At 39.5% G+C, this 16,036-nt stretch overlaps 2 protein-coding genes across 4 annotated transcripts in view; both read right to left on the minus strand.

Moving 5' to 3' along the window:
* Positions 1–236: 236 nt before the first annotated feature.
* On the minus strand, positions 237–12,337 carry LOC308662545 (transforming protein RhoA-like). Of its 2 annotated transcripts, none has more exons than XM_081318477.1 (5): positions 12,112–12,337; positions 3,481–3,638; positions 2,838–2,958; positions 1,851–1,981; positions 237–1,604 (listed from the first exon to the last, which is right to left on the minus strand). In XM_081318477.1, exons 2-5 carry the CDS (start codon positions 3,634–3,636, stop codon positions 1,431–1,433), a joined length of 582 nt encoding a protein of 193 aa, XP_081174603.1. In that variant the 5' UTR covers positions 3,637–3,638; positions 12,112–12,337; the 3' UTR covers positions 237–1,430. The 2 variants fall into 2 exon arrangements, with proteins under 2 accessions (XP_081174603.1, XP_081174602.1); XM_081318476.1 differs by having other exon boundaries at positions 239–1,604; positions 3,481–3,641; positions 12,112–12,334.
* A 2,693-nt stretch (positions 12,338–15,030) lies between these two features.
* UBA1 (ubiquitin like modifier activating enzyme 1) overlaps positions 15,031–16,036 on the minus strand; it is a 45,070-nt gene continuing 44,064 nt past the window's right edge. For both annotated transcript variants that reach the window (XM_081318841.1, XM_081318840.1), the window contains exon 26: positions 15,031–15,984. In XM_081318841.1, the coding sequence (XP_081174967.1) occupies positions 15,849–15,984 (136 nt within the window). In that variant the 3' untranslated portion in view covers positions 15,031–15,848. The remainder of the gene's footprint in view (positions 15,985–16,036) is intronic.

Genomic DNA, 16,036 nt, shown 5'->3' on the forward strand with positions numbered 1-16,036 from the left:
TTTCTTCTTTCTGTTGTGTTCCAAATATGTCATTTTAGAGTATTTACCCTATTTCTAACAGTAGGGATAAAAAATGCTCTTTGTCTTCAGGGTGTCTATAAATCACTCCAAGGGTAACATACCATTCACTTGATTTTCTTGACATGTACCCTCTAGTGAGAACTATCTTGTGACCCTGTCCTGACAACTTTCATCTTTCTTGACTACAGAGCAAAGGGCTCCCTTTCAACAGCAAATGTGTGAAGAGGCAAGAAGCGGAACCTCACATATACTAAACATTGCTACAAATTTATTACAGATTTCTCTTTCAAGTACATTTTGAAAAGTAACAACCACTTTTTAAACATGTGAATACAAATTAAACACAAAAATCATACATCCCGGTGGCAACGCAGTGAGTGGGGCTGAGGAGGGAAGAGAGGAGGCAGCAGCAGCAGGAGTGAATGAGCAAAGAGACAGAAGCAACAGAGTAAGGTTCTTTGCACTTTGGAGCTGTGGCAGTGACTATTTCAGCCACAGGAAGTCCAGAAAGCTGGCCCATAGCACCTCTGCTTACAAATGTAGATACGCTGCTAAGAAGGGGCCAAGCTGTAAGATCCCATCTCCTGAGCAGACTGAAAGAAAGAGCTCCCTACTCCGCTATCAGGAAATTAAACATTTTATTAAAAAATATTCAGAGTAGGGGGTAGGGGAAAAAAAGATAAGAGGAGCCCGTGTCATTTTAATAAGGCACCCCTCAAAATAAAATCTTAAATTAGATGGCTTTTTGATCGGTCTGTGTTCTCCTTGAGGAAAGGGACATGGTCCAAAGTAAGTCTGCTACATCCTGAACAGCAGAAAAGGCAACGAAGGAATCGATGTGTCTGCCAAAAGTAGGAGGTGGTAAGTGAATTGTTGACTGCTGTGCTGGAGGCATTCCCTACCTCCCAAAGTGACTGACTTGTTTCACAAATCAATAATCCCTTCTGAACTAGGGGAAACTCTCTGGGACTAGATGTTCAGATTACTAAAGTTAAGAAGCTTTCACACTTTGCAGGAAGTCTTCCCTAAAAGAATTGCCAAGAACAATGTAGTGCCGTGGACTACTAACAAAAGAGGCAAGACTGCTGTGAGCAAGCAGGCATAGAAGGACAAGGAGCTCTCCGACTGACCCATTAAAGACCAACCCCTTCTGTCAGAAGGGTAAGTCTTTGGTAATGGAAGGGGAAAATGCCACCCCTGCACAGTGATGGAAACTGCTGGGACAGATTGAGAAGCCCATCGCCAGTTAGTTGCCTTGCTCCAGAAGAACCCCTGCCCAGCTCTAGCAGGATTCCCCTCTGAAGAGACAATGCCAGTCCTGCCTTCAGCACAGTATCAGAAGGGAGGAAAGCCTGGAAGCTAACAGCTCAATGACTTGGCTGGCAGGCGGGGAAGGCAGGCTGGGGACTTTAGAGCAATTGGCATGAGGTCTTCTTGCGCCCACGTTTGGCTTGTAGGGCAGCTCGGGTTGCCATCTCAAACACTTCCCGGACTCCATCCTTTGTTTTGGCAGAACATTCCAGGTAGCCAAAAGCACTAATCCTGTTGGCCATATCCCTGCCCTCCTCTGGCTTCACCGGTTCCTAAATGCGAAAAAAGACAGTGAGGTCTCCTGGACTTCATACCAAGGAAGGAAATAAGAAGTAAGTAGCGCTCACAGCAAAAATCCAGCAATAAGAATTATGGGCTTCTAGAAGTCACTTTTCACCTTAGATAAGGATCTCTAGCAATTTAAAACTATTTGAGTTTTCTCTAACAGAATCCAAAGCTTTCCCATTCCCATGATAACAGAGTAGGTCCAGAAAGGGATGTTAAACTATTGACTTCACCTGCTTCATCTTGGCTAATTCCCGACGTGTATGTTCATCATTACGCAAATCCTTCTTGTTTCCTACCAGGATGATAGGCACATTGGGACAGAAGTGCTTGACCTCTGGAGTCCACTTCTCAGGGATGTTCTCTGTGTAGGAAGAGAACATAAATCAATTAAGACCTTTTCATGAGAGGCTCCAATTCACTAAGCAGCTTGGCTATAAGACTATATTACAATTGCGACAGAAAATTTGTGAACCGTTTACAACTATCTGTAATCCGGCAGTATTGCGACTTTAATAAGATGAAAGTATCTTACCCCTATTAATATATAAAGACTTCTTGTTATGCTAACAACACATAGAAAAGCATTTTTACTCCACAGTTGTCAATTTCTGAGAAGCATTTGCAATTGCTTCAAAGAAATTTAAAGACCTTTCCCCTTCTTGGAAGATTACTGAAATCCTCAGAAAAGGATTACAGCTTAAGTAACAGCATGGCTACGGAGAAATATAGTAAACGGCAAGATCATATTCTACTATACTGACAATTTTGCTAAAGAATAGACACCATAAATATATTAGTGTTTCTAAACACTAATATAACATTAATATAAAGGAAAAAGAAAAAATGAGTAAATCTGTGGACTCCACTTTCTTCCCTCTACCAGGAATAAACAATCTGAGGATCTGGGACAACAAACAGTCCATTAAAAACCTGAATGCAGTTTCCAGGTTTGAAATATAAAGATTTGATAAATAAAACAATACTTAGTGTAACCAACAAATGTGTTATATACACAGGGGGCCATCAAATTAACTGTACTTAATTTTTAATTAAACAAAAAAGGAAGGAAGTTTCCTGGTACAACCTACCATTTTCTGTGACTCCAAATTTTGGAGTGTGGATCTCAACACACTTCTCAGAAGGAGAATAGGATTCTTGGCCTCACCTCCCAATTTAAATATTCTTATTCTGTACAAAATGGGAGATTAAAGACTCACCTAAACTGTCAGGGCTGTCAATGGAGAAGCACATGAGGATAACATCTGTATCTGGGTAAGACAGAGGTCTCAGACGGTCATAATCTTCTTGTCCAGCTGTATCCCACAGGGCAAGTTCTACCTGTACAAGTTGGCAAATTGTAGAGACATGGTCTTATAAGAGTACATTCTGAAATAATCTAGTTACTTACACCATTACATACTTAGAATGGTTCAGTAAAACAGCTCAGAATTCAGTATTAACTAAATTCAACCAGAAAAAAAATGCAGCTGTATTTTATTTTTTATCATAGTTCAATTCTTCACACTAACTTTAATTCCTATTCTTAAGGAGCTACAACAAGCTTGACAAGGTAACCACATTGCATAGACCAATCAGAACAGAGGAATATATTTAATATCAGATGTCCATACTTGCATGGTCCTGTGCCCAAAGCAATAGGTAAAAGGCAGACTCATAACTTATGTCACATTGCAGCAGTCATTTTATGCATTCCAAAGCACACCCCACATAACTAATTTATTTTTGCTTCTGTATATATGCAGAATACAAATGTATCTTACTATCATCCTTTTCCATCAGCTGCATTTTGAATTTCATACTTCTATAGAATTAAATGATTCCTGAAAATCAGCAAATTACCTGTTTTCCATCCACTTCAATGTCAGCCACATAGTTTTCAAACACAGTGGGGACATAGACTTCTGGAAATTGGTCCTTGCTGAAGACAATAAGGAGGCAGGTCTTTCCACAAGCTCCATCTCCCACAATGACAAGTTTCTTGCGTATGGCAGCCATCTCTACTAAAAGAAGAATATTCTTCAATAACTGATTGCATGGCTCTTGATGCACTTTTTTTTATAAGAAGTGTTACCTGGGTACTTGTGGAACCAGAACATGAACTGCCAAGTAAATCCACATGTTTCAAGAACTATGGTTGACAATATATTTTCAAGAGATATGTTATAAGATTAAAGACTGTCTGAAGACTGAAAGATCAGCAAAATTGGAAAAACATATTTGACAAAAGTATACCAAATAAGGTTAAGCGAGGACTACCTATAATCATTGTTGGTCCCAAGGAAGACAGAACTCTAATCCTTCGTCCAAGAATTTCCAAAATGGCAGGGCAAAAGTTAAAGTAGCAATGTGAAATTAAAACTACAGGTAGTCCTCAACTCACGACCACAATTGAGCCCAAAGTTTATTTTGCTAAATGTTATTACTGTAACAAAAAGTGGTGTAGGAGGAGAATTTCCACAAATGTTGATACAGGCAGTCATTCTTGAGATGCTAAATTAGTGCCTGGACATCTTATTTAAAACAAACAGGGAGATACAATCCTTAATTTTTTTAAATACATAGAACAGGCCAGTTAAGGGATATACTGAGCCAGAATCACGTATAATCATTTTTTTGTAAAAAAAAGTGGCCCTCAGCTGAACTATTGAATTGTGTCATTTAAACAAGTTAAGCACAATAAAAAAATTAAACCTCACAGTTTCCTTTTGCACTATTGGCAACCAAAGCCTTATGAGAATTTATACTAAATATATAATAATCTAAAGCATTAATAGTTCAAATTTCATTTTAACTGTTATTAAAAGTCTGTTTTAAAAAAATGTGGTGCCAGGAATTTTTCAACATCAAAAAGGAGGTTATTCTCAATTCAACAGGGAGGACACTCCAGAGATTTGGGCCTGAGATTGACAAGAGATATATTTCTGAGATGGAAGAAGTCAGATGTTACGCTTGACTGCTGGAACTTCTTATGTTAGTACCATTGCAAGTAAAAGCTACATTGTGTACATAATGACAATATTCTATGCAATATATGTTCAAATAAACACTTGTCTTAAAGGTAGCTAAAATAAGTAATTTAACAAATTATGCTTCTATCAGTTACATTTCATTACAGGCACAGATAGTCCTTGACTTATAACAGTTTGGTGACTATTCAAAGTTACAATGGCACTTATGACTTATGACCATATTTCACACAACTGCTGCAGCATCCCCATGATCAAACGATCAAAATTCAGAGGCTTGGCAATTGGTTTATATTTATGAGAGTTGCAGTGTTCCAGGGACCTGTTATCCTCTTTTGCGACCTCCTGACAAGGAAAGTCAATGGGGAAACCAGGTTTACTTAATAACCAGTTACTAATTTAACACCAGCAGATTCACGTAACTGTGGCAAAAAAAGATCATAAAATGGGGCAAAATTCACTTAACTGTCTCGCTCAGCAACAGAAATGTTGCACTCAATTGTGGTTGTAAGCTGAGAACTACTTGTAATATGATTTAATAAAATATTATTGCAATAATCCATTATTTATTAATTCATTCAATTTGTATGGCTGCCCAATTCAACAAGTGACCGTGAGCAGTGAACCAAATAAAAACTATTAAAATAATCCAAAAAATAAAATGCATAGCAGCTGAGAATATATCTTATAATAATCACCAATATAACCAAGAGATAGATCCTTGAATACACCCCAAGGCCCCAGGCCCAGAGCCAGATCATTAATGACTTGCGAAAGGCCAGCAGAATTGGGGCCATTCTGATCTCCAGAAGTGAAATGTCCCATAGGGTTGGCAGAAAAGGTACAGTACATCTTGCAGGCTTCACTAACCAGCACTCCTTATCTGATGGGCTCCAAAGCACGCCCATCCTCTGACCCGAAAAAACTGGGGACAGTCCCTCAAATAACCTGATCCAAACTAAAGAACTTTAAAGGTGACAAAAGCACCTTGAACGGCATCAGGACGCATTCTGACAACCAATGCAGCTTATGGAATAGTGGCATTACACGTGCCGAATAACCGGCATTGTTTACTACCTGTGCTGCCACATTCTGCACCAACTGAAGCTTCTGAATGCTCAAGAGCAGCCTCATGTAAAGTACACGGCAGTAATCCAAGTGGGAAGTCGTCAGGGTATGAATAACAGTCATGCAGCTTATTTCATTCTGCTTCTCCTACTATGGAGCATTCCTAATTTAATGACCATTCGTTCAGTGACCAGTTACAATGGCAGTGAATGAGGGCACTTAAGACCATCGCTAGTACTTGCAGCCATTGCAGTGTCACCACAGTCGCAATCCATATGCTTGCTAACTGGATCGCTATTATGACATTGTAATGTCCCATAGTCATAGGATCACTATTTGTAACCTTCAATGCTAGTTTCCAACTACCAAAATCAATGGGAAAGCTGGTAGAAGTTTGAAAATGGCAAACATATGAATGTAGGATTCTGCAACTATACAGGATTTGCTTAACAACCAGGACTGCTGGAACTGCTTTTGTAAGTTGGTATGGTCATGTGACATCATGCTTTATGACCGCATTGTTTAGCAATGGAGTTCCAATCTCAATTACTATCAATAAGCAAGGATACATGTATTTTTCAAAATGGTCAAACCCCCATATTTTAGCCCATTTTATTTTTGATGTCGGTGAAATCACATGGTATCTGAAATGCATGCTTTGAACATATCTTTATAAATTTGTTTATAAATGTTTAGAGTCCATCCCTATCTTTAAGGATTCTGGGCAAGATATAAATATATAACCTAACTTACAACATGGAAATAAAATTCCAAATATATACATACATTGAAATGAAATAGCTTTAAGTTACTTTGGAAGGCTATAAAAGAGTAGGAGCTGTATATACTTTCAGGAGGAGAGTTCCAAAGGGTAATGCTTATTACAGAGAAGACTTGCTGCCTAAGCCACGCCCATACATTTCTTCTTTGGGCAGGTACTGTCAACTGGCTTCCTCTAAATGACTGGACTAGACAGGCACTGACTGCTAGATCCCAAGAAAGCATGATAATTAGGCCGCCATACGAAGCCAACAAATATAATAACCAGGTATCAGAATTGGGCTTGGAAGCTTACTGGAAATCAATGTCATGATGAAGTTTGTGTTCAGAGGCTGGCAGGACTTTTACTTTTTTATGTACAAAGTTTTATAGCATATATTATGCAAACCCAGGCAGTAGTGACATTTAAAAACATTATGAAACAAACCATAGTTTAGTAAGATGGGTGAAAAGGTAAAGGTACGAGTTGTGATGGGGGTTTCCCGATACTCCCATGTAACACCTCTACTCCGTGAGCTGCATTGGCTTCCAGTTGCCCTCCGGGTGAGATTCAAGGTGCTGGTGATGACCTATAAAGCCCTAAATGGCATGGGTCCGGGGTATCTGAGGGAACACCTGCTGCCAGCATCAAGCTCCCTTCGTCCAGTGCGCTCGCAGAGAAAGGGTCTTCTCAGGGTGCCGCCGGTAAAAGATTGCCGGCGGATAACACCCAGGGGGAGGGCCTTTTCTGTGGGTGCACCTGCCCTCTGGAACCAGCTGCCCGTGGAGCTCAGGACTACCCCTGACCTACGTTCATTCCGCCGAGACCTGAAGACTTGGCTCTTTGAGCTCTCTGACCCAGGCTGAGAATTTTAACTGGGTTTTATTTTCAGGGATAATTTAATCTTTTATTTGTCTTTTAACTTTGTATTTTGTATTGGTATGATTTTAAAATGCCCTGTAAACCGCCCTGAGTCCTTCGGGAAAGGGCGGTATATAAATCTAATAAAATCTAAATCTAAATCTAAAGGTTCGTGCTAGTCGTTTCCGACTCTAGGGGCCGGTGCTCATCTCCGTTCCAAAGCCGAAGAGCCAGCGCTTGTCCGAGGACGTCTCCGTGGTCATGTGGCCGGCATGACTAGACGCCAAAGGCGCACGGAACGCTGTTACCTTCCCACCGTAGTGGTCCCTATTTTTCTACTTGCATTTTTACGTGCTTTTGAACTGCTAGGTTGGCAGAAGCTGGGACGAGTAACAGGTGCTCACTCTGTTACGCGGCACTCGGGATTCGACCCGCCAAACTGCTGACCTTCTGATCGACAAGCTCAGCGTCCTAACCCACTGAGCCACCGCGTCCCTTTTTTAAGATGGGTGAAGCAGGTTAGCAATTATATGTGCTCAAACCGTGCATCTTTCAGTTAATTTAACTATTGCTACTTTAATATAAAAAACAATCTCTCCTTGGAAACCTGGAGTTCAATGGTGCCTGGGGAAAAGTGGTTTTGTGTATCTGTGATCAGCTTATATAACAAGCACAACTATAAAACATTAGATATTGCACAAATCCAATCAGATACATTGATTCAGTAATTGTCTGAAGTTAAAATAGCAATGAAAAAAATGACTTAGGATTGGTCCTTGCCCTTACTACCATCACAGCATCCCTTTGGTCAAGTGATCACAATTTTGGTGTTTGGCAACCAACATTTATTTACAACAGTTGCAGCATCCTGTGCTTATGTGATCACCATTTGTGATCTTCCCAACTGCCTTCTGACAGCAAAATCATGGGGGAAGCTGGATTCACTCTAACGACCATGTGTGATTCACTTAACTGCAGTGACTCATTTAATAATTATGGCAAAAAAAGTTCTAAAATTGGCCATGACTCATTTAACACCTGTCTTGCTTAGCAATGGAAATTCTTGTCCCAACTGTGATCGCAAGTCAAGGAGTACCTATACAACTATTGGTCATGCTGGCGGGTGACTGATATCAACTACAACTCAGCAATAACCAGAAGGCTAAACCTTGATTTACTATAAGACTAAAATAGCTATTATTTTTAAAAAGTGCATTTAAAATTTAATTTGCATTAAAGTGTAAATAAATAATGTAATACACAACATTAGAAAAATATCATAACAATGCTTATGAAAAAGGATTGAATGAATTATCTTCTACAGTTAGACGCATTAGATCCAAAACAGAAGCTTTTTTTTCCCCAAGGAAATTTCTCATTGCCCAGTTCTGAAATCTGGTACTGCCAAATCTAATGTTGTTGGAAACTTACATTCTGTTTTTAAAGATGAGAATCTTTTTATAACATAGCTCAAGGTTAGTAAGAGAGGAACTGAGCAGTGAGTAAATGCTTTGGATGTCAGGATAAAAATATTTAAAGCTAGTAAAGTTACACCAATATTGGGAGTTCTAAACAACCTTTTCTCATATACTCAGATGGAAAGTGAATATAATCTGCTTGACCAAGATTTACACTAAATACTTGTTAAAAGATTTTAAGGCCAGAACTAACTGATCAAATTCAATTCCACATGAATTCTGCAAAGAGTTCATACTGCTAGAAAATCCTCCATAAGAGCAATCAGTGTTAACCTCTCCTCGGTACTAGATTGCAATCATCAGACACAGTTCCAATTAACAAACTCTAAAATTAAGCTTTGTTGTTCTCAGCTAGTATATGATTAGAGTCAACATCCTCAAGTGACTCAGCAAGTTGGCAAACAATTTTATTATGATTTAATTAAGCACCGGGTGAGAGCACTTCAAATATTTCCCATTTTCAGTCACCAAAACCAGCCTCAAAATTCTACTATACAGAATTCAGGCCGGCCGAAACAGGAAATAAGATTTGTCCCATGTTTGGGGCCTAGCAAGGTATTCCAAATACTTAACACTTAACATATACATATACACATACATATAACACGAAAAGCACCTTTGGAACATACAATGAAATGAGCATAATCCCAGTGATCTAAGGAAGTTTAAATATTCTTCAACACACCATTCAAGAGTTCAACTCACAGGGACAATCTACCTGCAGAAAAAGTTTTAGATAGCTCACAATAAAGAACTGTAGCAATTTGGTATTGGGGATTTGACAGCATTTTGTTTCTATTCGCATACATCAAAAACAATACTATTCATACTCCATAAAACATGGTTTCCGATGTAAGAAAATTGTTCAATTTTTTTAAAAATAAGATTTTTATATATTTGTACATTTGTTTCCATATTTGAAGAACAATTTGGAGATAAGATTGAGAGGTGTTATATCCATTGTGCAAATCCAGTTACTGTCCCTATATTATTTGAATAAATACCATAGGTGAAAGTTTAGTAAAGAACATTGAGAAAAATGAGCAGGATTTAACAACTTGCAGCCCCTGACATACTGTTGAATTCCAATTTACCATTAGTTCTAGCCAGAATAGTGTAGAAATAGAATGATACTTGACCATAAACACTAGGAGAAAAGTATCACACAATGCCTCCTTTCATCTTAATAGATAGGATCTATTTAGCTCATTGCTTTTGCTGAATAATGGCTGCAATAAATTGAAACTGAAATTGCTGGATCTCAGAACTTTTGGAAACAAACTTATAAGTAAAACAAAATAAGTTTGCACCCAAGTTTTAAAATGTGTTAATCTATTTTAATTTCCTTTCAAAATTAATCTATTCCTAATGCAATTTACAACAGGCAGTTTTTCTGGACTGTTTAAACAATTCAATCAATTCTTTGCTGATCTACTGTGCCACAAATCTTCCAGAAAGTTACCAGATCCTGACTTTTGCCCACCTCTGACTTAAAGAAAACAAAGTTAGATAAGGGGGAATAAAAAGAGTAGTTGGAACATTTTGCACTTCTCCTATGTGGATGTGTCACCATTTTTTTCAGTGGGAAAAGCGGAAGTTTGGGAAAACAGAAACTTGCACTGAATTTTCTTTTACCAAAACGTCAGATATTGCTTAAGTGTAACTGTTATAGGGCTGCCATAAAAGAGAAGATCCATATACAAGAAACATTTAGCGCAAACACAAAAAAATCTACCAACAGCATAATCCTCATCAGTATACATGATGCAGGTATCTGCAAATATATTCAAGATGCAAACTTAATTCCTGAAAACTTTCAATTTATATGAAGCTCAAAGAAAACTGATTAGAGAAATGATGTACTGCAATACATGTAGCACATTTCCAATTTTCTACAGAAACTTATTTCACAAAATTCAATTTAACAAAATTCAATTTGCTTCCCAAATCGGCACAGAAGACAGCACTTGTGCAGTATATGACTGAAACTTACTATACAGCTATAAGCATACTGTGATATAATATATATATATATATATATATATATATATATATATATATATATATATATATATATATATATATATACACACACACACACACACACACACACACACACACACACCCTGTTCACTGCCCTGAGTCCTTCGGGAGAAGGGCGGTATATAAATTTAATAAATGAAATGAAATGTGTGTGTTCTCATACACTAGCTTTCCTATTTACGAATGAAAAAGGTTAGCCAACAGATTACAATGAATTACAATTTACCACAAAATTTGTGGTCTTGGTTCTTTCTCTGATTTTAACTAGCCAAAACAAAGATAATGTATTCTGGTGGAAGTGGTAAGTTTTGTGTTTACTATTGTTATTATCCAAACAGGGATTAAAAACATATATTTTCCAGTGTTCTTAGAATAATAAAAAAAATACTGTATATATTTTAGGAGGTTTTATTTTTAATAAGAAAGGGAAAATGTGTTTTGCAAAGGTTCAAGAGTTCCCAAGCTTCCTATTACAAGTAAAACTCTTGATGTACAAACTCCCCTCGTGATCAAGGATAAACTTAAAAGAGAGAACCATCAAAACGTTCTACTTTTATCACGTCCAAATTTTCACTACAAGTCTTACCTCGGGCAAAATCTGTTCCCGCCAAGAAACAACGCGAGAGAGACTACACAAAATATTGCGTCCAAAAGAAAACGGTCGCGTCTGTCACCCAAACTCACTTCAACTTCATGGGGGGGGGGGGAAAGAGCCGAGGAGAGAAACGCAGAAGCCGCGACGGGGGAAAAAAAACAAAAAACAGGCGGCTTCCCTCCCAGGGAATTTCCAGAGCGCCTTTAAACCACTTTTTTTATCGTGTAAAATGGAGATTTCCGAAGCGAGCCGGAAACCAGCGAGCCTGTGAACTGACTCTTTTTCACAAGCTACTCCCCCTCCCGCCCCAAGCTAACCAAAAACTAAGCCGCCCGAGCGCGAGGGACCTCGCATCTTCACCCTCAATTTCGTAACTGAGACCCTCCCCACCCAATCAAAATCCCTTCACCTCCTCCTTCCTCCCCCGCCCCCCCCCGCGGTTGGGAGGGAGGCGCGAGCCGCCCCACCGCCAACTGTCTTCTCACTTCGCGCGTGCGTTCCAGGCACCTCTCCCGATTCCTTCCCACCCCGCCATCCAACTTTACCTCAAGAGTTTGGTTTAAAAAAAAAAAGCTGAAGCTTTTTAACTTTGGGGAACCCCCCCCCCACAAAACTTCTAAAATGTTCTAAAATGTTCGCACCCTCCAGTCTTTTTTTTTTTAGAAAAAAAATCCTATCTCCCACGAACTGCCATCTTACCAGTTTGGTTTCACCCGACTGCCGGCTCCGCCCGGCTCCCTGACCGCCGCCGCCGCCGCCGCCCGGACTCTCTACAGCTGCCACTTACAAACCCCTCCCACTTTCGTGATTGACAAAAACCCCCACCCTATTGCATAACCCTATGCAAACTGCTCGGAGCGCTGCCGTCATGTAAAAGCGGGCCGAGTCCGCCCCGCTATCAGATTGACAATAGAAGACAAGCAATGGGAAAGCGCCATGCTCTCCAACTTCTGTTTGATCGTGTCATCGGGCGCTGTCTGATTCCGGAATGATGGAACCCGACGACCAATCGGCAGCCAACCTCCAGAACGATCTGATAGGCAATTGAGATAGACCAATCATACCTGGATCAAGTAAAAATGTGTCCAATTACACACGGAAGGCGGGCCATCCCTTCCCTAGCTTGGTTGTCATTGGTCGTGTATCGCGGCCAATAAGGACGCATGAACAAAGTACCCTAGTCATTTCCCGGCAAGGGCGGGTTTAAGGTCGAGGCCACGCCCACCCACTAATATACGATCAGTGCAAACCAATCGGGTTTCCCCGGCAAATTTAACCCTTTAATCCTTCTACCAGGCTCCCCCATCCGACGCTTGGAGCTTACTTCCCGCCCTTATCGCTTTCCAAGACAAAGTGATTTTCTATGGCAGCCATTTTGGAGGTTTCTCACTCGCGCCCCCAGAGGCCAAGGGACACGTTTCCTCCCATCCTCCGCGAAAAACTGCCAACAGATTCTGCCTGACGTCTGTGGCAGTTGTGTGAAGTCCTTTCAGGAATTAGGATGCTCCTCTACAGCCCCAATTCAAGGGCTATCTTAAAAGTGAAGTCGCAATGGGGCAGGGGGAAGGTTCACTTTCGGGGAACATCCGAACTGATTTCATAAGTAGCCAGACCATTGATCAAAATTGAATTAGAACCAGTGTTGATTTGTGGCGATAGAAGGATGAGGTGAAGCAGACATATCTGAGCGTTTTTACTTTCTTAGACCTGTCTCCAGCCGGTAGATGTATGTTTTACAGGCTGCAACAAGAAGCCAGTGTTGGCAACCTTACCAAAACATGCCAGAAGTCATAACTGAATTGCAGTTCTTATGCTTTGAGATTGCAACTCCAACACAGGGAAGACTTGTGGCTTCCCAGCTACAAGGGGGAACTGCAGAGAAGTTATTCAGACCCAATTATGTGTATACCTCACACTAAAGATGTAAGAATTCATCATATAGGAGGACTAAGACTTGCAGATGCTAAAAGTTAAAGCTAGGAATTTCTGGCAGCCAATATTCCATAGGAATATATGGGCAAAAGAAATAAACACTAAAGCTAGAAGGAGCCTAAAATTGAAAGGAACATCTTGTGTATAGCAGCAATTTAATCTTACTGTTTTAATCCATATTTGGATATTGGTTCTCTTCATGTCCATCAATCCTAGTCAACATGCTAGATTTGCAATCGAACACCAGAAAAAAGCTAGGCTGTTTTCCCCTACATTATTTTACAAAACTTATAGTGAACTCATTGCACATTTTTATGGCAACACATGCATTTGAACTTTTCCTCATAGCAATTTTTTTAAAAATATTTGTCTCCGCACAAAGTTTGGAAAAACTGATACCTTGAACCTTATTTCAAAAATTAAGCCCCAATGGATTTTGGGAAAGTACTATGAGGGTTTTATAAAAACTAACAGGATGATATTCTTTGGAGTAACATAGGACATTCTATAAACTGAAGTGCAATTCCTTTCTCATCTTTGAATGACAATAACTACCCGCACACCAGCTTTGAAGTCATTGTCATTTTATCAAATCGGCCAATTCTGTAAGATTCTTTCTGGGATGAGAAAGACAATTTAGTAGTTGGAAAATGACTTCATCACTGTTAAAATCCTTCCATAATAAGCAAGCCTTCAGAAGATTCTGTGAAAATCCATTTGGGAAACAACTGATGTATTTTCACAAATGGATTTGTTAAAGGACGTAACAGATTCCTTATGAACTTAAGGAATAAACCATCCTGTGAACTGTTTGGTTTTGGCATGCATGATGTGAATCCAGCTTGTAAACTATAATATTACAAATGTGTTATATGAAGACAACCATCTGCAGTTCAATAAACTATAGCTAACCAAGCTGGATTAGCATGTTGCAAACTCATCAGTTGTGCCATTGAAAGGGCAGAATATCTCATTTAGTTATAAAGTTGTGAAAATATGTGAATAAATACAAATATCAATTATCATCCATGAGACTTCTACAACTTCCAAATACAATGTCACAATAATTTTACCTGACTAGTAGCAAAGCTGTACAGATTTCACATTCCAATTTACTAGCTAGAGCTGCAACTCTAAACAAGAATTGCATGCTTGATGCATATTAAGCTTAAATATATCCTGAAAAAATTGCTTTCAAGCTCATATGGAGGAACATCTTTAAGAGACAGCAGCCAATCAAACTACATAAGTACAGGTATGTTTATAGATTGTAGAAAAGTAGAAATAAAAATGCTGCCCAATTTCTGAAAATGGAAAATCCTTATTTATGACCCATCCAAAACTCATGGATTCAAAATCTAGACTAAAGGTATGCTATAAAGCTCACTGAAGTTTGTAAACTATTATCACTGAAGTAGTCGAAAGAATATTTCTTTGTAAACAAGGAGCTTTATAATCATTCATCCCTAGAGCCCTATCCTTCAATGGATGGCAATCTAAGAAAAGTTAGAAACATAATGGAACAGCTTCTTCATATTAGTCATATAACAAAGAACTGATAAATGATGATTGACTAGATTAGGTTCTTAGCCAATATATAGAACCAGTGCATGGACATAGAGGAGTGAAGCTGCTTCCAGGCTAGTCTGTATACATGCACCTAATTTCATTAGGAGTTCAAGGATAGACAGTATGGTTGTCACTGTATTATTCCAGATGTCACAAACAAGCAAAGCAGCAAGATACAAAAAATTCACAGCAGAGGATTAGAGGAAAATTTTCAGACAATAGCATTAAACACCTGATTATCGTGGAAACAAACTGCTTTCAAAAAATGAGAAATTATGCTATAAATCAAGATAAATTAAGAATTTGCTAGCACACTAGGAATGCCAAGCATTTGAACTGGGATGAGGTTTTATGTTATGTACATAGCAACTCTCCCCATTCCACTTGAACAATAAAGGACTACTGGCTTTTGCAAATGTTTATTGACTCATTTACTTCTCTTAGCAGTTCTGACCTACACTTTCTACCCATTCATATCCTCTCCCTCTCCCCCCCCAACCCCCTGCAAAGCCAGCCGAGGCAAGTTCTCAGAATACAACAAAGGGGCATTTCCTGTTACTAGCTGCTTCCTCAGGATGTCAACAGAGGAGGCAGCTTCCCTTACTAGTAATAGGGATGAAGGAGAGGAGGTGGTCAAGGAGTCAAAACACAACACGACTAACATTAACAGGAAAGGACAGAATGGGAAGTGGATGTTAAGGCGCCTCAATAACATGACATAACTGCACGGGCTAAGGATAAGAGGGAGCAGCCGCAGGAGTGGAAAATTTCCCAGGCCCTGATGGACACAAAAAAGGAAAAAAAATCCTAAAAGATTACAAAAGTTATTTCATGTTTTGAGTCACTTTAACCGTGACAGGTGAGGGAGGGAGGCAGATCCTCCTCCACACTAACAGTCCGTGGCAGGCAAGTGGGCAATGCTAGCAAGGGGACTGCTAGCGGATGGTGTAGCGCACATATGGCACCTCTGTGTCTTCGCCAGTGTCATCATTGCAGCACAATTCAAAGACCAGGGCTTTCACATGGCGTCCAATCTTCTTCTTGGAAACTCTAGTGACAATCTCCGTCATCCTGGGTGGGGGAGAGGAAAAGGATAGCGGTCAGGCAGATGCAGATTCAATTG

This window comes from Vipera berus, assembly GCF_964194415.1.
Source record: "Vipera berus genome assembly, chromosome: 2".
Classification (NCBI taxonomy): Eukaryota; Metazoa; Chordata; class Lepidosauria; order Squamata; family Viperidae; genus Vipera; species Vipera berus.